Source organism: Xyrauchen texanus, chromosome 15, assembly GCF_025860055.1.
Source record: "Xyrauchen texanus isolate HMW12.3.18 chromosome 15, RBS_HiC_50CHRs, whole genome shotgun sequence".
NCBI lineage: Eukaryota > Metazoa > Chordata > Actinopteri > Cypriniformes > Catostomidae > Xyrauchen > Xyrauchen texanus.
The window spans coordinates 15604976-15622672 of NC_068290.1; the positions used below are offsets into that span (position 1 = coordinate 15604976).

The 17697-nt window shown below is 36.2% G+C and overlaps 1 protein-coding gene across 1 annotated transcript in view; it reads left to right on the forward strand.

The window, feature by feature from the left end:
- me1 (malic enzyme 1, NADP(+)-dependent, cytosolic) overlaps positions 1-17697 on the forward strand; it is a 117686-nt gene that overhangs the window by 49112 nt on the left and 50877 nt on the right. Inside the window, exon 3 of the mRNA XM_052144091.1 lies at positions 280-429. Within this exon, the coding sequence (XP_052000051.1) occupies positions 280-429 (150 nt within the window). The remainder of the gene's footprint in view (positions 1-279; positions 430-17697) is intronic.

Consider the following 17697-nt stretch of genomic DNA (forward strand, 5'->3'; position numbering starts at 1 on the left):
GTACAGGATGTTAAAGTCAGTATGTTCAACCGGACTGTGTTTTGGCAGTGCATTGGCCAAACGCTCGCATCTGCATACTTGTAAACAGTATGTTTCTGGCCTTAAAAATGTTGTGGTGGAAAAAATTGTACCTTGTGTCACTACTGTTCGCTTTAGTTGCTTTTATATGATTCTTTCCTTCCTCTGTCCTATTGTTTCTTTTCGCATATGTGGTATTGTAAAATCTACTTGTATATACCTTAATTATGTTTCCTTTATTTACACTTCACCCTGTAACAGATATGTCTTTCTGATGGGCCTTCAGGACCGTAATGAGAAGCTGTTCTATCGAGTCTTGACCTCAGACGTAGAGAGATTCATGCCCATTGTGTACACGCCTACTGTTGGCCTAGCATGCCAGCAATACGGCCTTACCTTCAGGAGACCTAGGTAAGAGACTGCAGAACATTTTGTCCCTCTTGTTTCATTTGTTTTCACAGCTCTTTCTCCTTCAACACTTCATTTAAGCATACATACCCTTTGAACTAACGTTCTTTTGGCTTTCTTGTTGCTGTATGTTTGAATTGTTCTACAAATGGTTGAATAATTTGGAATTTTAAAGCATCTCTCTAGAGAGTTGAATATGCAACCTGCCGTAACAGAAATCTAGTTGTTCTGTTAAGTCAACTCCTTGAAGTATACACCAGTACAAATAAGCTTAAGCTTAAGCACACCTCTCTACTTCCTATGCTGGTTCAACATGTAAACAATGTGACAGCCAATTAGCAACCATTTTATCTTTTTAATGATGATCCTTTTGCAGTCTTTTTTCTTTCTTTCTTGACACTGTATTTTTAAAGAGTGAATAGTCTTCCTTAACAGCTTCCACTCTTCTAGGAAGGCTTTCTGCTAGATGTTTGAACACGGCATACTTTACTTAAATAAAGGGCATAGTCAAACCTGTTAATCAGAACACAATTGCCATATACTTTTGGCCATGTAATGTACAAGAATACATTTCAAGGCTTCTCATTGTTTTCATCAATTTAATTTCAAGGTATTCTTAGAAACCTCAAATGAGTGGAGATTTTGAGGTGAAAAGTGTTTCCATAAACACACAACATTACACACATCTTTTCACAGTCTCCCTAAATGCAAAGTATTTGGAAGGAATGCCAAGCAGATACATTATTTATTATCTGATATTTATTATTTCATATAATCTGATATTATGATGTGGAAGTTTTTATATTTTTATCTCTGTCCATTAATTTTGGGCAGATTACAAGCAGCTGTTGCAAGCAGTGTCATCCTTCTTGAAAAATAAAAACAGGCTGGGCCAGCATGGAAATACATGGTGGTATAAGCTGGTCTTTTCAGCATGTAAATGTCCAATCTACTCTTTTTTTTTTTTTTTTTTCTGGTGAATATTGCTTATTATTTCTTCCTATTTATTATAAATATAGGAAAACACATAATTTTAAAGCTTCAAAGCACACAGTGAAATTGAATAATTAGTTAATCTATATAATATCTAAAATATCTAATGTATCTATACAACACAGTCCAACTGAGTTTCTATCCGCCACCCACAGATAGAACACTGCAACAATGTGTTCCTGGGCTCGCAGTTGATGCTCAATTTCATTAAGTACTCGGACAGAGAATTTGCAAATCTTGGAATTTGATAATATGAGAATATGAAGTCATTCAGAAAATGAATGAGGTATTTGAGGTCAGGAAATTGCTACTAAAAGCATAAGAATATATGTATAACAGATAACTGAGTTAAATGTTTCACCCAAAAATGAAAATTCTCTCATTTACTTGCCCTCATGCCATCTCAGATGTGTATGACTTTATTCATTCTACAGAATACAAATGAAGATTTTTAGAAGAATATCTCAGCTCTGTAGGTCCATTCAATGCAAGTGAATGGTGATCAGAAATTTAAAGCTCCAAAAAACACAGACAGTCAGCATAAAAGTAATCCATACAACTCCAGTGGTTAAATAAGTCAAGTCATTTTTATTTGTATAGCACCTTTCACAACAGGCATTGTTTCAAAGCAGCTTTACAGAAAATCATGCTTTAACAGACATTGAAACTGTAATATCTATAAAGTCTTAGTCATCATTGTGTAATTTGATTAAATATGATTGTAAATTGTGTATGAAAATAAATAATTAAATAATTGTATTTAGAAACCCAGTGAGCAAGTTGAAGGCGACTGTGTCAAGGAACACAAAACTCCATAAGATGTTTAATGGAGAAAAATAACCTTGGGAGAACCCAGACTCACTGTGGGGGCCAGTTCACCTCTGGCTAAATGACATGAATATAATGCTAATATTAGTTATTTGTGAGCAGTGCAAGTCATGGGTCAAAATTAGTAAACTAAGTACTGTAAGTGTTAAGGTCCAATGTTTTAACAAAGATTTTGAATGAACTTTAAGATTAATGACTAGTTAACAGGCCAGAATTTGGTGATTGCAATGAACGTGAGGGAATATAGCATGACAGGAGGTCACTTAAGTACTGTGGAGCTAGACCATTCAAAGCTTTGTATGAAGTTAAAAGAATTTTTAAATTAATATGAAATTTAACAGATAGCCAATGTAATGACAATAGAATGGGGCTAAGATGATCATATTTCTTGGTTATAGTCAGCACTCTGGCAGCTGCATTTTGAACCAATTTATGATTATTTATTGAACTTGCTGTAAATCCTCCCAGTAAAGCATTCAAATAGTTTAGTCTTGAGGTCATGAACGCATTAATAAATTTTTCGGCATCAGCATCAGAGAGCATGTATTGTAACTTAGCAATATTTCTGTGGTAGAAGAATTCTGTTCTACAAACATTGGAAATTTGATTTTTAAAGGACAGATTTGTATCAAATATAACACCTAATTTCTTTGCTGTAGAAGACGACATAACTACATCCACCGAGAGTCAACTTGTATTTTACCAGCTTATTTTTAGATGTTTTTGGTCCAATAATTACTACCTTTGTTTTGTCGGAATTGAGTAGAAGGAAATTTCTGGCCATTTCTTTGATTTGAATTGATACACTCTGCTAATTTGGAGAATTGTGAAATTTCGACAGGTTTAGAAGAAATATAAAGTTGGGTATCATCGGCATAACAGTGAAAACGTATTCCACCTAACACAGATCCCTGTGGCACACCATATTTTTGTTTGATTTGACAATTCCACGTTTACACATACAAAGAGGTAGCAGTCTGATCAATAGTAGCCTACCTAAACCATACTAATGCATGTCCACTAATGCCAACATAATTCTCCAGCCTATTCAAAATAATTTCGTGATCTGTGGTGTCAAAGGCAGCACTAAGATCTAAAAGCACTAGAAGAGAAATGCAGCCATGATAAGATGATATGAGCAAGTCATTTGTAGCTCTGATAAGTGCAGTCTCTGTACTGTAATGGACCTAAATCCTGACTGAAATTGTTCATATATACCATTTCTCTGTAGACATTAACATAGTTGGGATGACACTACTTTTTCTACTATTTTTGACATTAATTGTAGATTTGAAATCTGTCTACAATCAGCCAGATCTCCAGGATAAAGCTCTAGCTTTAGGTAAAGGGTTTCATAACTGCCATTTTAAAGTTTCTTGGGACATGTCCTAAGGATAGTGTGGAGTTAATAATATTAATGGTGCGTTCAGACCAGAGGCATTGAGAGCGTCAAATCGGCCGGAAGTCATTCATTTTCTATGGCAGCCAACGTCTCTCGGCGGCGAGAAGCAGTGCGACGTGTCTTGGGCGGTGTGGGCGTCAGAGGAAAGTTCAAGTGTGGGCAACATTATGGTAATGAGCTTTGACGCGTTTCGGCGGCAACCTATTGGAGTATAGAAGTGCTCCGCTCTAGTGAAGTCTTGAGAACACAACAGTGTAAACCAGTGATTCTCAACCGGTGGGCCGCGGCCCACTAGTGGGCCTCGGAGCGCCATCTGGTGGGCCGTGTAGGCAGTGGTAGACTACCGACAAATTTTTTATATTTCTTAATTGACAAATCTTGTTATTTTCTGATTATCTAATTGTTATGAATTTATTTGATCAAAAACACTCAAGTCAAGATGCATTATCTAAAAGCTAATTTATGTTTAAATGTCGCAACATCAATCACGTCACAACGTCAGATTGAAAGTTCGTTCAAACAGATGCAGTAACATTACGTTATATATGGATCGTTTTTTGAAAAGAAAAGCAGATGCAGGAGACAGACCTGTGCAAGCAAAGGCTTCGAAGTGTGTGGTGAGAAAGTACGACGCTGAATACATTAAATTTGGATTTATAAGTGCAGGTACTGAGACTAAGCCGAAGGCGCAGTGTGTCGAATGTGGAGAAATTTTGTCAAATGAGGCGCTAAAACCATCAAAGCTGCAGAGACATTTGAACTCAAAACACCCGGGCTGTGTTGGGAAGCCAAAAGAATATTTTCTAAGGAAAAAGATGGGCTTCAGGCTCAACAAAAAGTCATAACATCGTTATCAACTCAATCAAAAGTCACATTGAAAGCTAGCTATATGGTTGCCGCTCGTGTTGCTCGTAGTAAGAAAGCATTTACTATCGCCGAGGAACTTATTTTGCCAAGTGCTGTGGATATGTGTAGAGAGTTACTGGGTGATGCAGCTGCAACCAAAATTCAGTCAATACCACTTTCCGATGACACCGTGGCTAGACGAATTGTTGACATGAGCGATGACATTGAGTGCCAACTCGTGGAACGAATAAAGGCAAGCCCTTATTTTGCCATACAGCTGGACGAGTCGACGGACATAAGCAACGCCGCGTTACTGTTAGTTTTTGTCCGATACTGCATGGACAGTAATCTTTGTGAAGATCTGCTATTTTGCAAAGAACTTCCAACGAGAACAGCGGCAGATAATGTCATGCACTGCCTTGATGAGTACTTCACTGAAAAGGGTCTTGATTGGAAATACTGCTCAGGTATTTGCACAGACTGCGCGGCTGCTATGACGGGAAAACACCGCGGTGTTGTTAAACAAATCCAAGAGCGGCGCCAGAAGCAAAGTGGACGCACTGTTTCTTGCACAGAGAAAGTCTTGCAACAAAGCAGATGTCACCAGAACTGCATGAGGTCATGAACATTGCTGTGAAAACTATTAACTATATTAAGAAAAATGCACTCAATTCAAGGTGTTTTGCAGCTCTGTGTGAACGTCTTGATGCTGATCATTTGCAGCTCTTGTACCACAGTGAAATAAGGTGGCTTTCAAGAGGATGTGTGCTTAATCGTCTTTTTGAACTGAGAAAAGAAGTGCACACATTTCTGGAAGAGCAGCGTCCCCTCTTGCTGAGCATTACACTGATGATAAATTTTGTGCAAAACTGGCCTACTTATCTGATATATTTGATCAGTTAAATCAGCTGAATGTATCAATGCAAGGCAGAAACAGCACAGTGTTTTTGGTTTCAGACAAAATTGAGGGATTCAAGAAAAAACTCATTCTTTGGAATAGAAGAGTCAAGGAGGGACGATTTGACATGTTTCCACATCTGAGTGAAACTTTGGAAGCCTCTTCTCATGTGCACATATCAAGTGTTATAACCCAGCACTTGTCTCAGTTGTCTCAAAAGTTTGCTGACTACTTCCCAGAGGACCCTCGACATGGAAACCTTTGGATTTTGGACCCATTCTCTGTGGATCCTGCTTCAGAAGACATGGCTCTTTCCACTGTATTGGAAAATGAACTAATGGAACTATCAGCTGACAGTAGCCTAAAACTTCAACTCGCACAAGTTGACCTTGCTTCATTTTGGTTACTGGCTGCAAGTGAATATCCCTTTCTGTCAAAGCGGGCAATCAAATTTCTATTGCCTTTCACCACCACATACTTATGTGAGTCAGGGTTCTCCACTGTGACTATCACAAAATCAAAAGCAAGGAGCAAACTGAAAGCTACTTTGAATGCTACTCTCCGTGTCAGTCTCTCACCCATTTCACCAAGACTTGATTTTATTATCTCCAAGAAGCAAGCCCAAGTGTCTCACTGAGGGTATGCAGAATATGAATTTTGTAGCAAGGTGTCTCAGTATATATGTTTTTTTTCTCATGTGAACTACTCCAAAAACCTGCTCATGTAAATACTGTATATTATTGTGTTGGGATTTATTAATAGTCCTAGACCTAGTGGTTGTTGATGAAAACTGTTTTTGACATGTGACACACCTGTTAGACTTCCTCATTTTTGGATGTGTGGGAAGGAGTATAAGTAACGTGTCCAGTTTTTCTTTAGTTGAATTGTAAAAATAATATATATATAATACATGTAACATTTACGTAATGTTTGTTTATGTAAGATTATTTTAAACATGCCCATATCGCTAAATGTATTTGATAAAATACACGTACAGTATAAATTGGGGTGAATGAACTGTTGAACATTTCTGCTAATGAATAGAGAAAATGTTCCCCTCTTGTGTGTCTGACCTGTTGTTACAGGTATGTTAGCCTGGATGTGAGGATGTATTATTAATTAATTTGTTAAAAGAGTGTTCCCCTTGTGTGTCTGACCCAGTCATTGGTCTGACCTGCCCTGTTAATGTTACAGGAATAAATGGTTACTGAGTAAACCTGCCAAGTCTTTTTTTATACAAGGACAGTTTTCATCTATAGTTGACTTGACCGCTACAGTGACATAACAGATTAACAGCAGAGTATATCATTGTACTTTTTGAATTTTCTTTTATTCTGTGTTTATACTATCATATTTGGAAAGGTGGTCCTCGGAATGTTTTTAAACAGTCATTGGTGGGCCATGAGTTGCAAAAGGTTGAGAACCCCTGGTGTAAACTTTGGTTCCCACCAAACATTAGTTCCGAAGACAAAATGGAGGAGAAACTGATTATTTCTGTGGCAGGTTTTCCCATAATATATGATCTGTTCCTGTTTGCTTACAGGGATATAAATAAAATTAAAAAACATGCGTGGACAAAGGTGTCCGAAATTGTTGGTGTGCCAGGTGAGTTGATGAAGTGGATATAATGGTTTATATAATATTATATAATAATATATTAAAATATTCATGAGGATATACTTGTGATACTACTTGTGATATGTCAGTAAAAAGATACCAGTCGATATGTCTGGATGTTTTGCGGCCCCTTTAAATATAGTTCACAAAACCAAGCATATTTCAACTATGTCATGAGCGTCCACGAATCTTCCATAGAGTTTTTGGCGGGGCAACCAGAGCAAATTTTAACGCTCTCGCCGCCTCTGGTCTGAACACACAGTAAGAGGTTCTGAGATTACAGGAAATACCTCTTTTTACAGCTTAGTTGGTATTTGATCTTACATACATGTGGCTTTTGATTTTTTTATATGTTTTGTTAGCTTTTCATGACATATGACAGTGAAGGATAGAAGTAGCTCATGAGGAAATTTATGAGACACTGTTTTCTGAGGTGCAGTGGCAGTTAATTCCAATTTTATTATTGATATTTTCTATTTTTTTGGTAAAGAAATTAATGAATTCATTATGGTTTTGCTTTGCTATTTATTATTTATATCTGACGGTCACATTAAACATTATTAGTTCAAAAGACAAACTTATATCCTGTCCTCTGAGTAACCTCAAAAACTTCACTGTAAATTGTAGCAACACCTCCTCCTCGACCCTTCAGATGAGGCTCATGTTTATAACAATTGTAGGATATTGGGTGCAGAAGAGCAAACGATTGCTAGCAATATGACTTGAATCTAGAAAACCCAACCTTTAACCCTGGAATTCCTCAATGTCATAAATTAAAAGATTCTGCTCAACCAGGCACCAAGAAGTCTCACATCTGGCCAATAAAACAAACAAAGGGGTCTTGTCCATATAACGCATGACTTTGCACTTAGGGTCTCTTTGCAAAGAAGTTTTCAAGGTTACAGGCAATAAAAGAGTGAACACACTCCCTGGAGTCCCCGGTAATGGCTTAAAACATACTCTGTTTGTCCTTCGATATAAACTAATTTGCTACACTTAGACTCATCAGATCATGAGACCCTCATGATCATTATTCTGCAAACAGCAGCTAAAAAGGAATGAATGAACATTTCAAACAATGTCCCAGTACAGTTCAGTGATTTAACCCACTAAAATGTACAGAATGCATTTGGACCCAAAATTTACACAATATCAAACCTTGCTAGATAATTCTGAAAATTACTTTGACCTGTGATTACTTTTATAACTGACATATTAATAATTATAGCCTGATGTACCTTTTAAAATATGTGTAGTTATTTTTAATCATTTATAACTGACAAATTAATAAGTTTAAACTTTAATCTTGTATTATTCATCTCATTTTACTAAGAATGGTAACATTCAAGACTTAATCTGATAATATACACTTGAGCCAAAGAATCAAGCCATAGCAAGGAAATGCAACGCAAGGAATCACAACGACAAATAAGTACATCTCCAGACTTTTGCTCAAGTGCTGGTGTATTAGTTAAATACTTTGGTTTATCCAATTGCAAATCTAAATCAATTTGCAATTGGATTAGCCAATTGAAGGATAAATGGTTCTTAAGGCATTGTCTACAGACTCGATAAAATTAATTTTCTCTGTATTGATCATATTATTTCACATTCTGTCACTTTACTCACTAACCTGTTTCATGTTGTATGTGTTAGATTAGTATATGTTTAGAATAGCAATAAAGGTTGTCTGCATTCAAAGATAATTTGACTGTGGTATATTTTGATAAATAATCTCATCCCTGTTTTTAAAAGATTTAGCTTCAAAGCTATACCTAAATATGTGTGATATTATTTTCAAAAAGCCATGAGAATAATATTACTCTAATTAGTGAATTAATCATAATTCCCTTATTAAAGCTAATTCCTTACAATAGAAATTGTGAGTGGATACAACGAGACGTATTATGATTTTAATGGTGGAGAACTATTTGTGATTTATCTTTCTTATAATGGTTGTCGAACGTGACTAATTCAATTATACATTTCCTTACATAATAATGTTGTAGAAAAAGGGCAGTTTAATTTAATTCCTAGCTCACATACTGTTCCTACACAATTACCTGGGGGAGTAGATTCATATAAACTAATATATACACCCGGTTTAAGCCAGGTTTCAGTCAAGCAGAGCGCATCCAAACTATGATCTGTATTAATTTAATTTACAATTAGTTCTTTGGTTGGAAGAGATCTAATGTTTAGTAGCCCTAATTTTATATGATGTTTATCTTAATTTTTATTTATTTTTTTTCTAAATTATTTAGTGAAGGGTTTGTGTTCAGTCTCACAGTCAGTGTCACAGATATGTAGGTGATAAAGTCTCTGTGTTGTAGTTTATGTGACCTGTGTGACATCTCAATGCAGCTAGCAGATGTTTGGATTAACCAGTATGTTTTCTACCTGTCGTGGGACCCAGTTGGTCAAATACTATCACTAAGACCATGAGCGGCACCTTCTCTGGAGGGATGGAGTCCGTCTCTCTTTGATAGGTCAGGTCTACCCCAAAATCTCTTCCAATTGTCTATAAAACCTACGCTATTCTTCAGACAGCACTCAGACATCCAGCCGTTCAGTGACACAAATCTACTATAAACCTCATCACCAGGACAAGCAGGGAGGCGACTAGAGCATATTACAGTGTCTGACATCATTTTTGCAAGTACACACAGATAGTTTTAGAAAATCTACATTTAAAATTAGCCAGAAATGTTATCTGATGTCAGACGCTCGAGCCTCAGAAATGCATTTATCAATGGTGGATGGTATCTCTATTTCCACATTCCTTACAATAGAATCTCTTTCAAAATGATTGTCCATGTATGCCTCAATGATTGTGGAGAATTGATTGGAAACCCTAACAGGAATGGGAGAGTGTGTGTGTTGCTCGCTGTACTACCCACACCGGATTCTCTTTCTTACTGATCTCCACTAGCGCCCAGATGCGTGTCTCTAACTCATTAATCTTCTCCGTCAGCCTGAATAATTCCTTGCATTTATCACATGTAAATACCTCACTGCTGACCGAAGAAGTTATAGTAAATATGTTGCATGCAATGCAGGAAGAAATAACATGAGCATATGTCATGATTTACCACAATTTGTTGTTGTTGTTGTTGTTCATAGGGGCCACGAGACTTTGAGATTGATGTGGTTCAGTGGGGTTCTCTGATTGGTTTGAGATTGATGCAATAATCCATGTAAAACAGTGGAGAAAACGAATACATGCAGTTGAGACACGAGATGTAGACAAGTGGAGAAAAAAGAGAAAAAATGGGTGCAGGTGGTAAAATACATGCAGATAAAACCGTGGAAAAGCTGAAAAAAACGAAGCACATGGTAAAATGGCAAAGGATAAAATTATGAACGTATAAGAATAAGCAATGCTAGCAAGCTACAAACACAGACTCGTGCAGTGTTCCGGTAGCAACCGGAACACATTAATGTCTTTTAAAGCAATACGATCACTGTGGGAGAGAAACAGATCAGAATTTAAGTCCTTTTCACTTTAATTGCTTTATTCTGGTTTTTTGCTTTTTGGTTGTGCTCTCCAATGCACGTTCATGTGAGAACCAAGTTGACGTAGGCAACTTGGAATGTTCATGCGATACAACCAGAAGTGCAGTTTAGTTTATTTATAACAGAACGCTGTTCACAACCAATTAAGCTTTTGCTTTCATTTGAACATGCCAACGTGCTAACGACACGCGAGAGGCTGTGTGAACTTATTCCTCTCATGAACGCATTAGAGAGCAAAGAAAGGAAATTATGGAATTTATATTTTTAGGTGCTCAATTCCTTTATCAAGCACATCAACTATTATGTCACCTGGGACTTAACAAAGTTATGTTAAGAAATTTGCAAGTCAGCTATAATGTGGTTTATTCATCAGGGTTCATATCAGATCTTTGAACCAGTGTAAGATCACTTTGTGACATGACTATAAAATGAGAAATCTTCCAGATGAGCTGACTACTTGTTCCACCGATGCCAGAGAGCTGACTCGGAATATCTAATATTCTGAGAGGGAAATTCCTGATCCACAAATCTTAAAACAGGGACTTGATGTCCATAAAACATCCATTCCGTGGAAGATGATTGGTTACAAGACTCCCAATTAACAAAAACATAGTCACATTCACATGAACATACAGGTCTCATTTATACAAGGCTACATACATGGCACCCAGACCTATTTGAAATGCCGGGCCTGCAAGGAGATTTGGAAGACATAAAGACACAGAACTAAATTCTATCTAAAGCTTCCACTTATAATTTAATCAAACATACAGTATAATATAGACTGGTGGTCAACACTGATTAAGGGAGCTAGAATGAGTTAAGCATGTTAACAAAAATGTGTCAGGGGGTTTTCTATAAAAGTTATCTTGTATGAAGGTACTTCAAAAAGGCACAATATACTGTATATGCACAATAATACTAAGATTAAATAAATTAGATAATATTAATGATGAATAAACTTCAGAATATAAAGAGTATAACATAAGTGCATATCTATTGCCATGATGTGTGATAATGAACACTGTTGCTGTACTCCTGACATGAGTCAGACCCTGTCACATCTCAAAAATTAAATTTTTTTACACTTGTGACATATAATACATATTATAGTATAACATATAATTATAACAACATAAAATTAAATCATTAATTAATAAGAAGGATTTTTTTGTAATTTTATTAAACTCATCAACTAAACCATAGAGCAATGCATACTAAACAAAGGGGTGAGAATCTTAAGTCAACCCCATTCACCTTAAATGTATCTCCCCCAGCTGCTGGTTCATAAGATTAGCTGTCCAGATTTTAGATGTAAACCTCATAATGTGATGGATAATGAGCAAGAACACATTCCAGGAATCTGCCAGTCAATATAATGACCTTTCTTACATATACGCTTATGCATTTGCCAGACACTTTTATCCAAAGCGACTTAAAGTGCATTCAAGCTACAGTATCTTTTGTATCAGTACTTGCATTCCATAGGAATTGAATCCATGCGTCTCTACCAGTTGAACTACTGGAACATACCTTTTTTTACCATTTTCGTACACATTTTTCTTTAAGGCTCACAATGAAGAGACCATTGTTTTTCTTCGTGTTTTACACTCCAGTACACCATCAGTATAAGATTTATTCTTACATAAATAATGAGAATGAAGTTTGGAATTACAAGGACTTGACAAAGAATATGGCATAACATTTAGGATTAATTCCTCTTGCTGGACCTTGTAAAGCAATTTGGAGCTTGGCGGGGTATAAAAATCACATCCAGAGTAAACGAATGTCATAGGTTGTGGAAATCCATTCGTCATTCTCAGATAACAATATTTTCTTCTGCAGTATAGCTGCTAAAGAAAATGTATGTATTTTTAAAGGAGTTTTAGATATTTATATCGGAAAACAAGCCAAAACAAAAACAAATCAAGAACTTATTTTGTTGCAGTGCATAATGGGGTGAAATATACCCTCTCTCCCCTTTCTGTTCACTTCAATCCATCTTTAACTCACAAAAAAACAAACTCACTCTTATTAATAAAGCTTCGTATTGCCAATTTTCTTCATGATAGGAAATGCACAGTGACACATATATTATGGTTCAATAAGTCATGAGCCATCGCGTTATAATCTAGCTGCACTAAGTGTGCACACTCGAGGAATGAGTGTCCCCGCGACAGTGTTCATCAGCCGGGTGCGGTTTCAATCACTTCCTCCTTAGATTGGGACACTTTGCGCAACTCATAGTAGAGGTGCTGACCGCACATAGAAATGCCAGTTTCGGAGTTAGTAATTATTTACATGATCTGCTTCTGTATTATTTGAACTTTAATAAAACTTTTCTGCAATACAGTTTGATTAAAATTTCTTGACCAACTGGTCATGGCTATTGACCAAATGCTTTAGGCAGTTGTTATGCATGATCCATTAGCCATTTAAATTAACTATTATGTCAGCAAAATGTTAACAGTGTACATGTTGAAAATGTAAAAAAATAAATCTCTTAATTGTAAAATCAGTTTTCTTTTGTAATATCTGTCAAAAATGTCAAGTAAAATAAAATGTAGTTATTATTGAAATAAACCACTTTTTGGTTAACAATTTTTTATTTCAGGGTGTTTATTTTAGCATGTTTGTCTGTACATTAACGTAGTTTGCTGTAGCCTACAATAAGCCAAACTTTCAGTTATTTGACTTTCCCTGTTTTCTGAAAACACAGCAAGCTTGAGGCACTTAACATCTTTTACTCACAATTGCCAGTCATTAACATATAAAAGGCCCTCACAGCAGGACTGCCATCAGTCATCACAACCAGCTGAATTTCCTCTGTAAATTTCCATCAACTTCACACTTCCCTTTACATGTCCGCTGAATCGAGGTATGTGTTTTTTGTGAACGTTAACGGTTCTATGTTACTTGGGTCTGTTTTTTTCCCCCTAATACATCTGACAAACTTGAAATTAAGTGGGAGTTTACTATTCACACATTTGTCCAGATTTGACTCTTTTCATGCAGTGGGTGAAAGGACCACTTTACTGAAATTTTTTGTAGAAAACAACCTGATGGGACTTTTGATTAGCCACATTTGATAACACGCTGGTGTGAAACATCACCATTTCCTGGCATTGCGTTTGCTTCGGTCTTACTAAACAATTATGGTCTCTGCAAGCGCTTTTTATTTGGAATTCAAAGCGGCAGGAATTATGTAAATGCAGCTTCATGAATGCTGTAACAAACTGGATGGCCATTATAATAATGTGGAGGATGATAATTTAAGAGATGAGGGTTTAACTGTCATTGCCCATTGCAATGAATGTGCAACCTATGAGGACTAGTTAATTAGACAACCTCCCACTTGCACTTTGGGAAATGTTTGATGTTACTTGAATTTCTGCTATTTTAGAGCATGTCTTTTATACTGTGGAATGCCTTGTTTGGAAAATCTTAAAACATTAGTTATATATTGTCTTGTTTTCTAATTGCTATTAAATATTAAAGACAGTACTACTTGGAATGGATAGCTTGTTTCCCCTTTTGGCTTTCTCTCTTGCTTCTACTGAAATACCAGTTAGATGTGCTGTGACCTTTTGATTTTGACCTTATGGCTGGAAGCAACTACATCCAATAGCAATTTTGTAAGAAGGTTTTGTTAAAAAAAACTGTGCAATATTCAAAGTTACTCAACTCCCTACTTGTTGCCAATATTGTGCTGTAACAAATCATCAGAAATGGTCAAGTTGTCGAAATTACTTTCCTTCCAGTAAATCTTTGGAACCTTAAACCCTAAACTGAAAGAGCCTGGTGAGAGAAATAAGGTGTTTGGGATGGCAGTTTTGGGTTTCCTCTACTGGTTCATGATTAATTTCACATATTTTCACATGGGAGTATCTACCAATGGAAAACTGTGAATTAATAATATTAAGTAATACTGAAAATTAGGGAAAATACACTTTTTATTAAGTTAAGATGCTGGAGCAATTTAAAAAGGCATTTGTGTTGGAGGCCCCCCTCATCTTCCAACCCAATGGAGTTTTCTTAAGCCAAACATTTACAACAAACCCCTACACTCAGAATGAGAAAACGTGTGGAGTTTAATGTGTGCAGGGCTTCTTTCCTCTGCTTTTCATGATTATGGTGGTAAGAGGTTGAATGGTTTACCATTTTATGGTGAACCTCACTTTCTGACCACAATGACATGATGGCATGCTCCGCTTTTCTCCTAGTTTAATTCTTTAGTTACATTTACATTGAGATACTGTATATTAATCAGACCTTTTCTCAGAACTTTTCTGATTCATTTTATGATTAGTTTAAACCAATTGGAGATTTTTAGAGGCTATATTGTCAGTTCCCCTCAACTTTATACAGTTGTCCTAGAGCAGAGTAACCACAGGCTTAGTCCATCACATTATGGACATAATAAGTTCCACTATGTTTGATAACCGGAGAGTTTTTTTGTCTTATTTTTAAGATTCTATTTTTGTGTTAAATAATTAAAAATTTAACAAAAAGCCTTTTTTTTTTATAAGCATTTTACTTCAAAAGTTTGTTTGTGCTGTACTTAAAAAAAAAAAAATGCCACTTAGTTTGATGTTTTGTTATCTAATGCAATCACATTAATAGATAAGTGTCGAAAGAATTGTTTCTGCATTAAGCAAAATTCCCCAACACCAATGCTGCCTTGATCAGACTGTAGATTTCAATGTGATATCAGACCAATCGATAATATATTCAAACTATACATTCCTTTACAGTCCTAAAAGGATTTGTGGAATCTCCCACTCAAGGGAGCGTCAAGGCACATGCCACAGTGCCTCCCATTTTTCTAGTTCCACATACTGTTCCGACCTTAAGGTTAACAAAGCTCATTTACAGGTTTCGGTATCAGCTAATATAAAGGGAGCAATAAAAATTATCAGACACATACTGTATATCGGGCAGTGAAAAACAGGTGTGCACATAATAATGTTCCAACTATGATCTGCATTCTTATATACTCATAAACCTTGCAGCCTTCAGTCCCACACATGCCAAACTGTGGTACTGACTTCTGCTTGGTGGTGCTCAGAGGCCAACAAATGAACAGCCCAGATGTTTTATTTTAGTTTCAATGTTGTTCCAGATGTGTTAGTGTGGATCAATGCCATTAATTTGCTTTTGGAGGTTCTTTAAATTTCCAGCCACCTTGGCAAGAAGCGTCTGCTCGTTGGTTGGGTGCATTTTTATAAGACATTGAAAAAATACTGTATACAATCTAGACTCTTTGTAGATTTCTTTCTTCATTATAAGGCAGTGTAGTGAATTAAATCAGTGTTAAACATAAAGAGATTGAAAAACCATAGCAAATGAGGAGGTTTACATCATATTAAAAATAAAAACATGCCATGCCATCAATATGATGGCTCTGTTAGAGAATGTTTTATTGTGTTATATGTACCATTATTTGTCAGCAATAAGAGTATTTTGAAGGTGTTGTGCAAACATGTTCTTGTAGTACAGAGATAAGACATTATACCATTATTTATGCATGGAGAAGGGCATACACAGATGTCTGTTGCTCTAAGATTATACACATAGGGATCAGATGCAGTGTCAGTGTGCAAATAATGTTTTTGTTGTATTTGAAAAAACCCTTAAGCATGATTTTGGACCACCAACACTGTTCAAATTAGAAATTTCAGAGCTTATGGCTATAAGATATTAACTTTGCTAACTGAAAAAAAAAAATAACTAAGATCTCAGACTTCAGATGATGTGTGACATTGAAATAATGAGTACTAAGTTAAGCTCCAGACTCTTTCTCTAAAGTGAAGTGAAATATGGAAGTCACAGCACAACATCTTTGAAATTACTGTAAAGAGAGCTTTTAATAGTTTGGGAATGAATTAAGGATGCCAGACTGTTTAATAAGAGCTTGTGAAACACTAAGCAGTGTGCTATGATTTTCTCTAGGGTAAAATGAATCTCTGTTGTAGGCTGTATGCAAGTACAGATCACTTTTGCAGTGTTTTATAACTCTGTGTAGGGTCATATTTAAAAAGGTCCAGCCTAAGAGGGCACTGAATGGGTTTAAGTCTAAGCCAAAAGAGAATGCACTTTAAATAAATAAGACTGTGGGAAATTTTATCTATTTCAAAACTTTGGGAAAGTAATCTTTGGAGACAAAAGCTCAGAAGTGCTCCATTTCAACTTAAATTAATCTTGGCTTGTCAAACTACAAATTTTATTTTCAGTAAAAGTGTTGATGCTCTGGTTCCGGAACATAAGCCCATAAGTAATTATGTGTATGTTTTAAATTAAGATTTATCAGTAATTATGTTATTTTATGACCACCGTGGATTGAATTGATCTGTTTTTATATACGAACCACACATGGGACTCGTGGCCTTCAAATCCTGGTAAATTTTATGGGACATTAAAGCATTTAAGTTTCCTGTATGTGCACGCAGTCTTGGAGTTTTATAACCTGGAAGGTTCTACGTCAAGAGATCAAACATTACCTTAATGCTTTTAAATGGATATTGGATACAAAAGTTCTGGAAATGCAGTTTGGTGTTGAATATATTGTAGCTCAAGACAGCTAGTCACACAAAGTGTGGAAATTAATTCGCACTTGAGGGGGCAGTGGTGGCTCAGTGGTTGAGGCTCAGGGTTACTGACCAGAAGGTCGAGGGTTCAAGCCCCAACACCACCAAGATGCCACTGTTGGGCCCTTGAGCAAGGACCCTAACTCCAGGTTGCTCCGGGGGGATTGTCCCTGTAATAAGTGCACTGTAAGTCGCTTTGGATAAAAAGTGTAATTTCTAAACAAGTGTCACCAAATGGACATGCAAAATTTTTTTTTACTGTTTTCAGGCATCTTTTCCAACGTTGAGCCAATGTTGCGATGTCTGCTGATGCTTAAAAAAATAATATATATTTCCACAGGCCCAATGTTTACAATTATTGAGGAATACGACCTGGTTTATGTATAGTTATCTCTGCATATTTTGATATTAAAGAAATTACACGCTTCACCTTTAAGATTGAAAAGAGATGAAATTTAAAAGTTTAACAAACATTTCACAGACCGCAGCTGTCCCAGCATGCTTGCATAGTCCAGTCTCACTGGATGATTAGACTGCAGATGGCAAAACAGACACTTTGGCTGGTAGTAGAAGTTTACAATGGT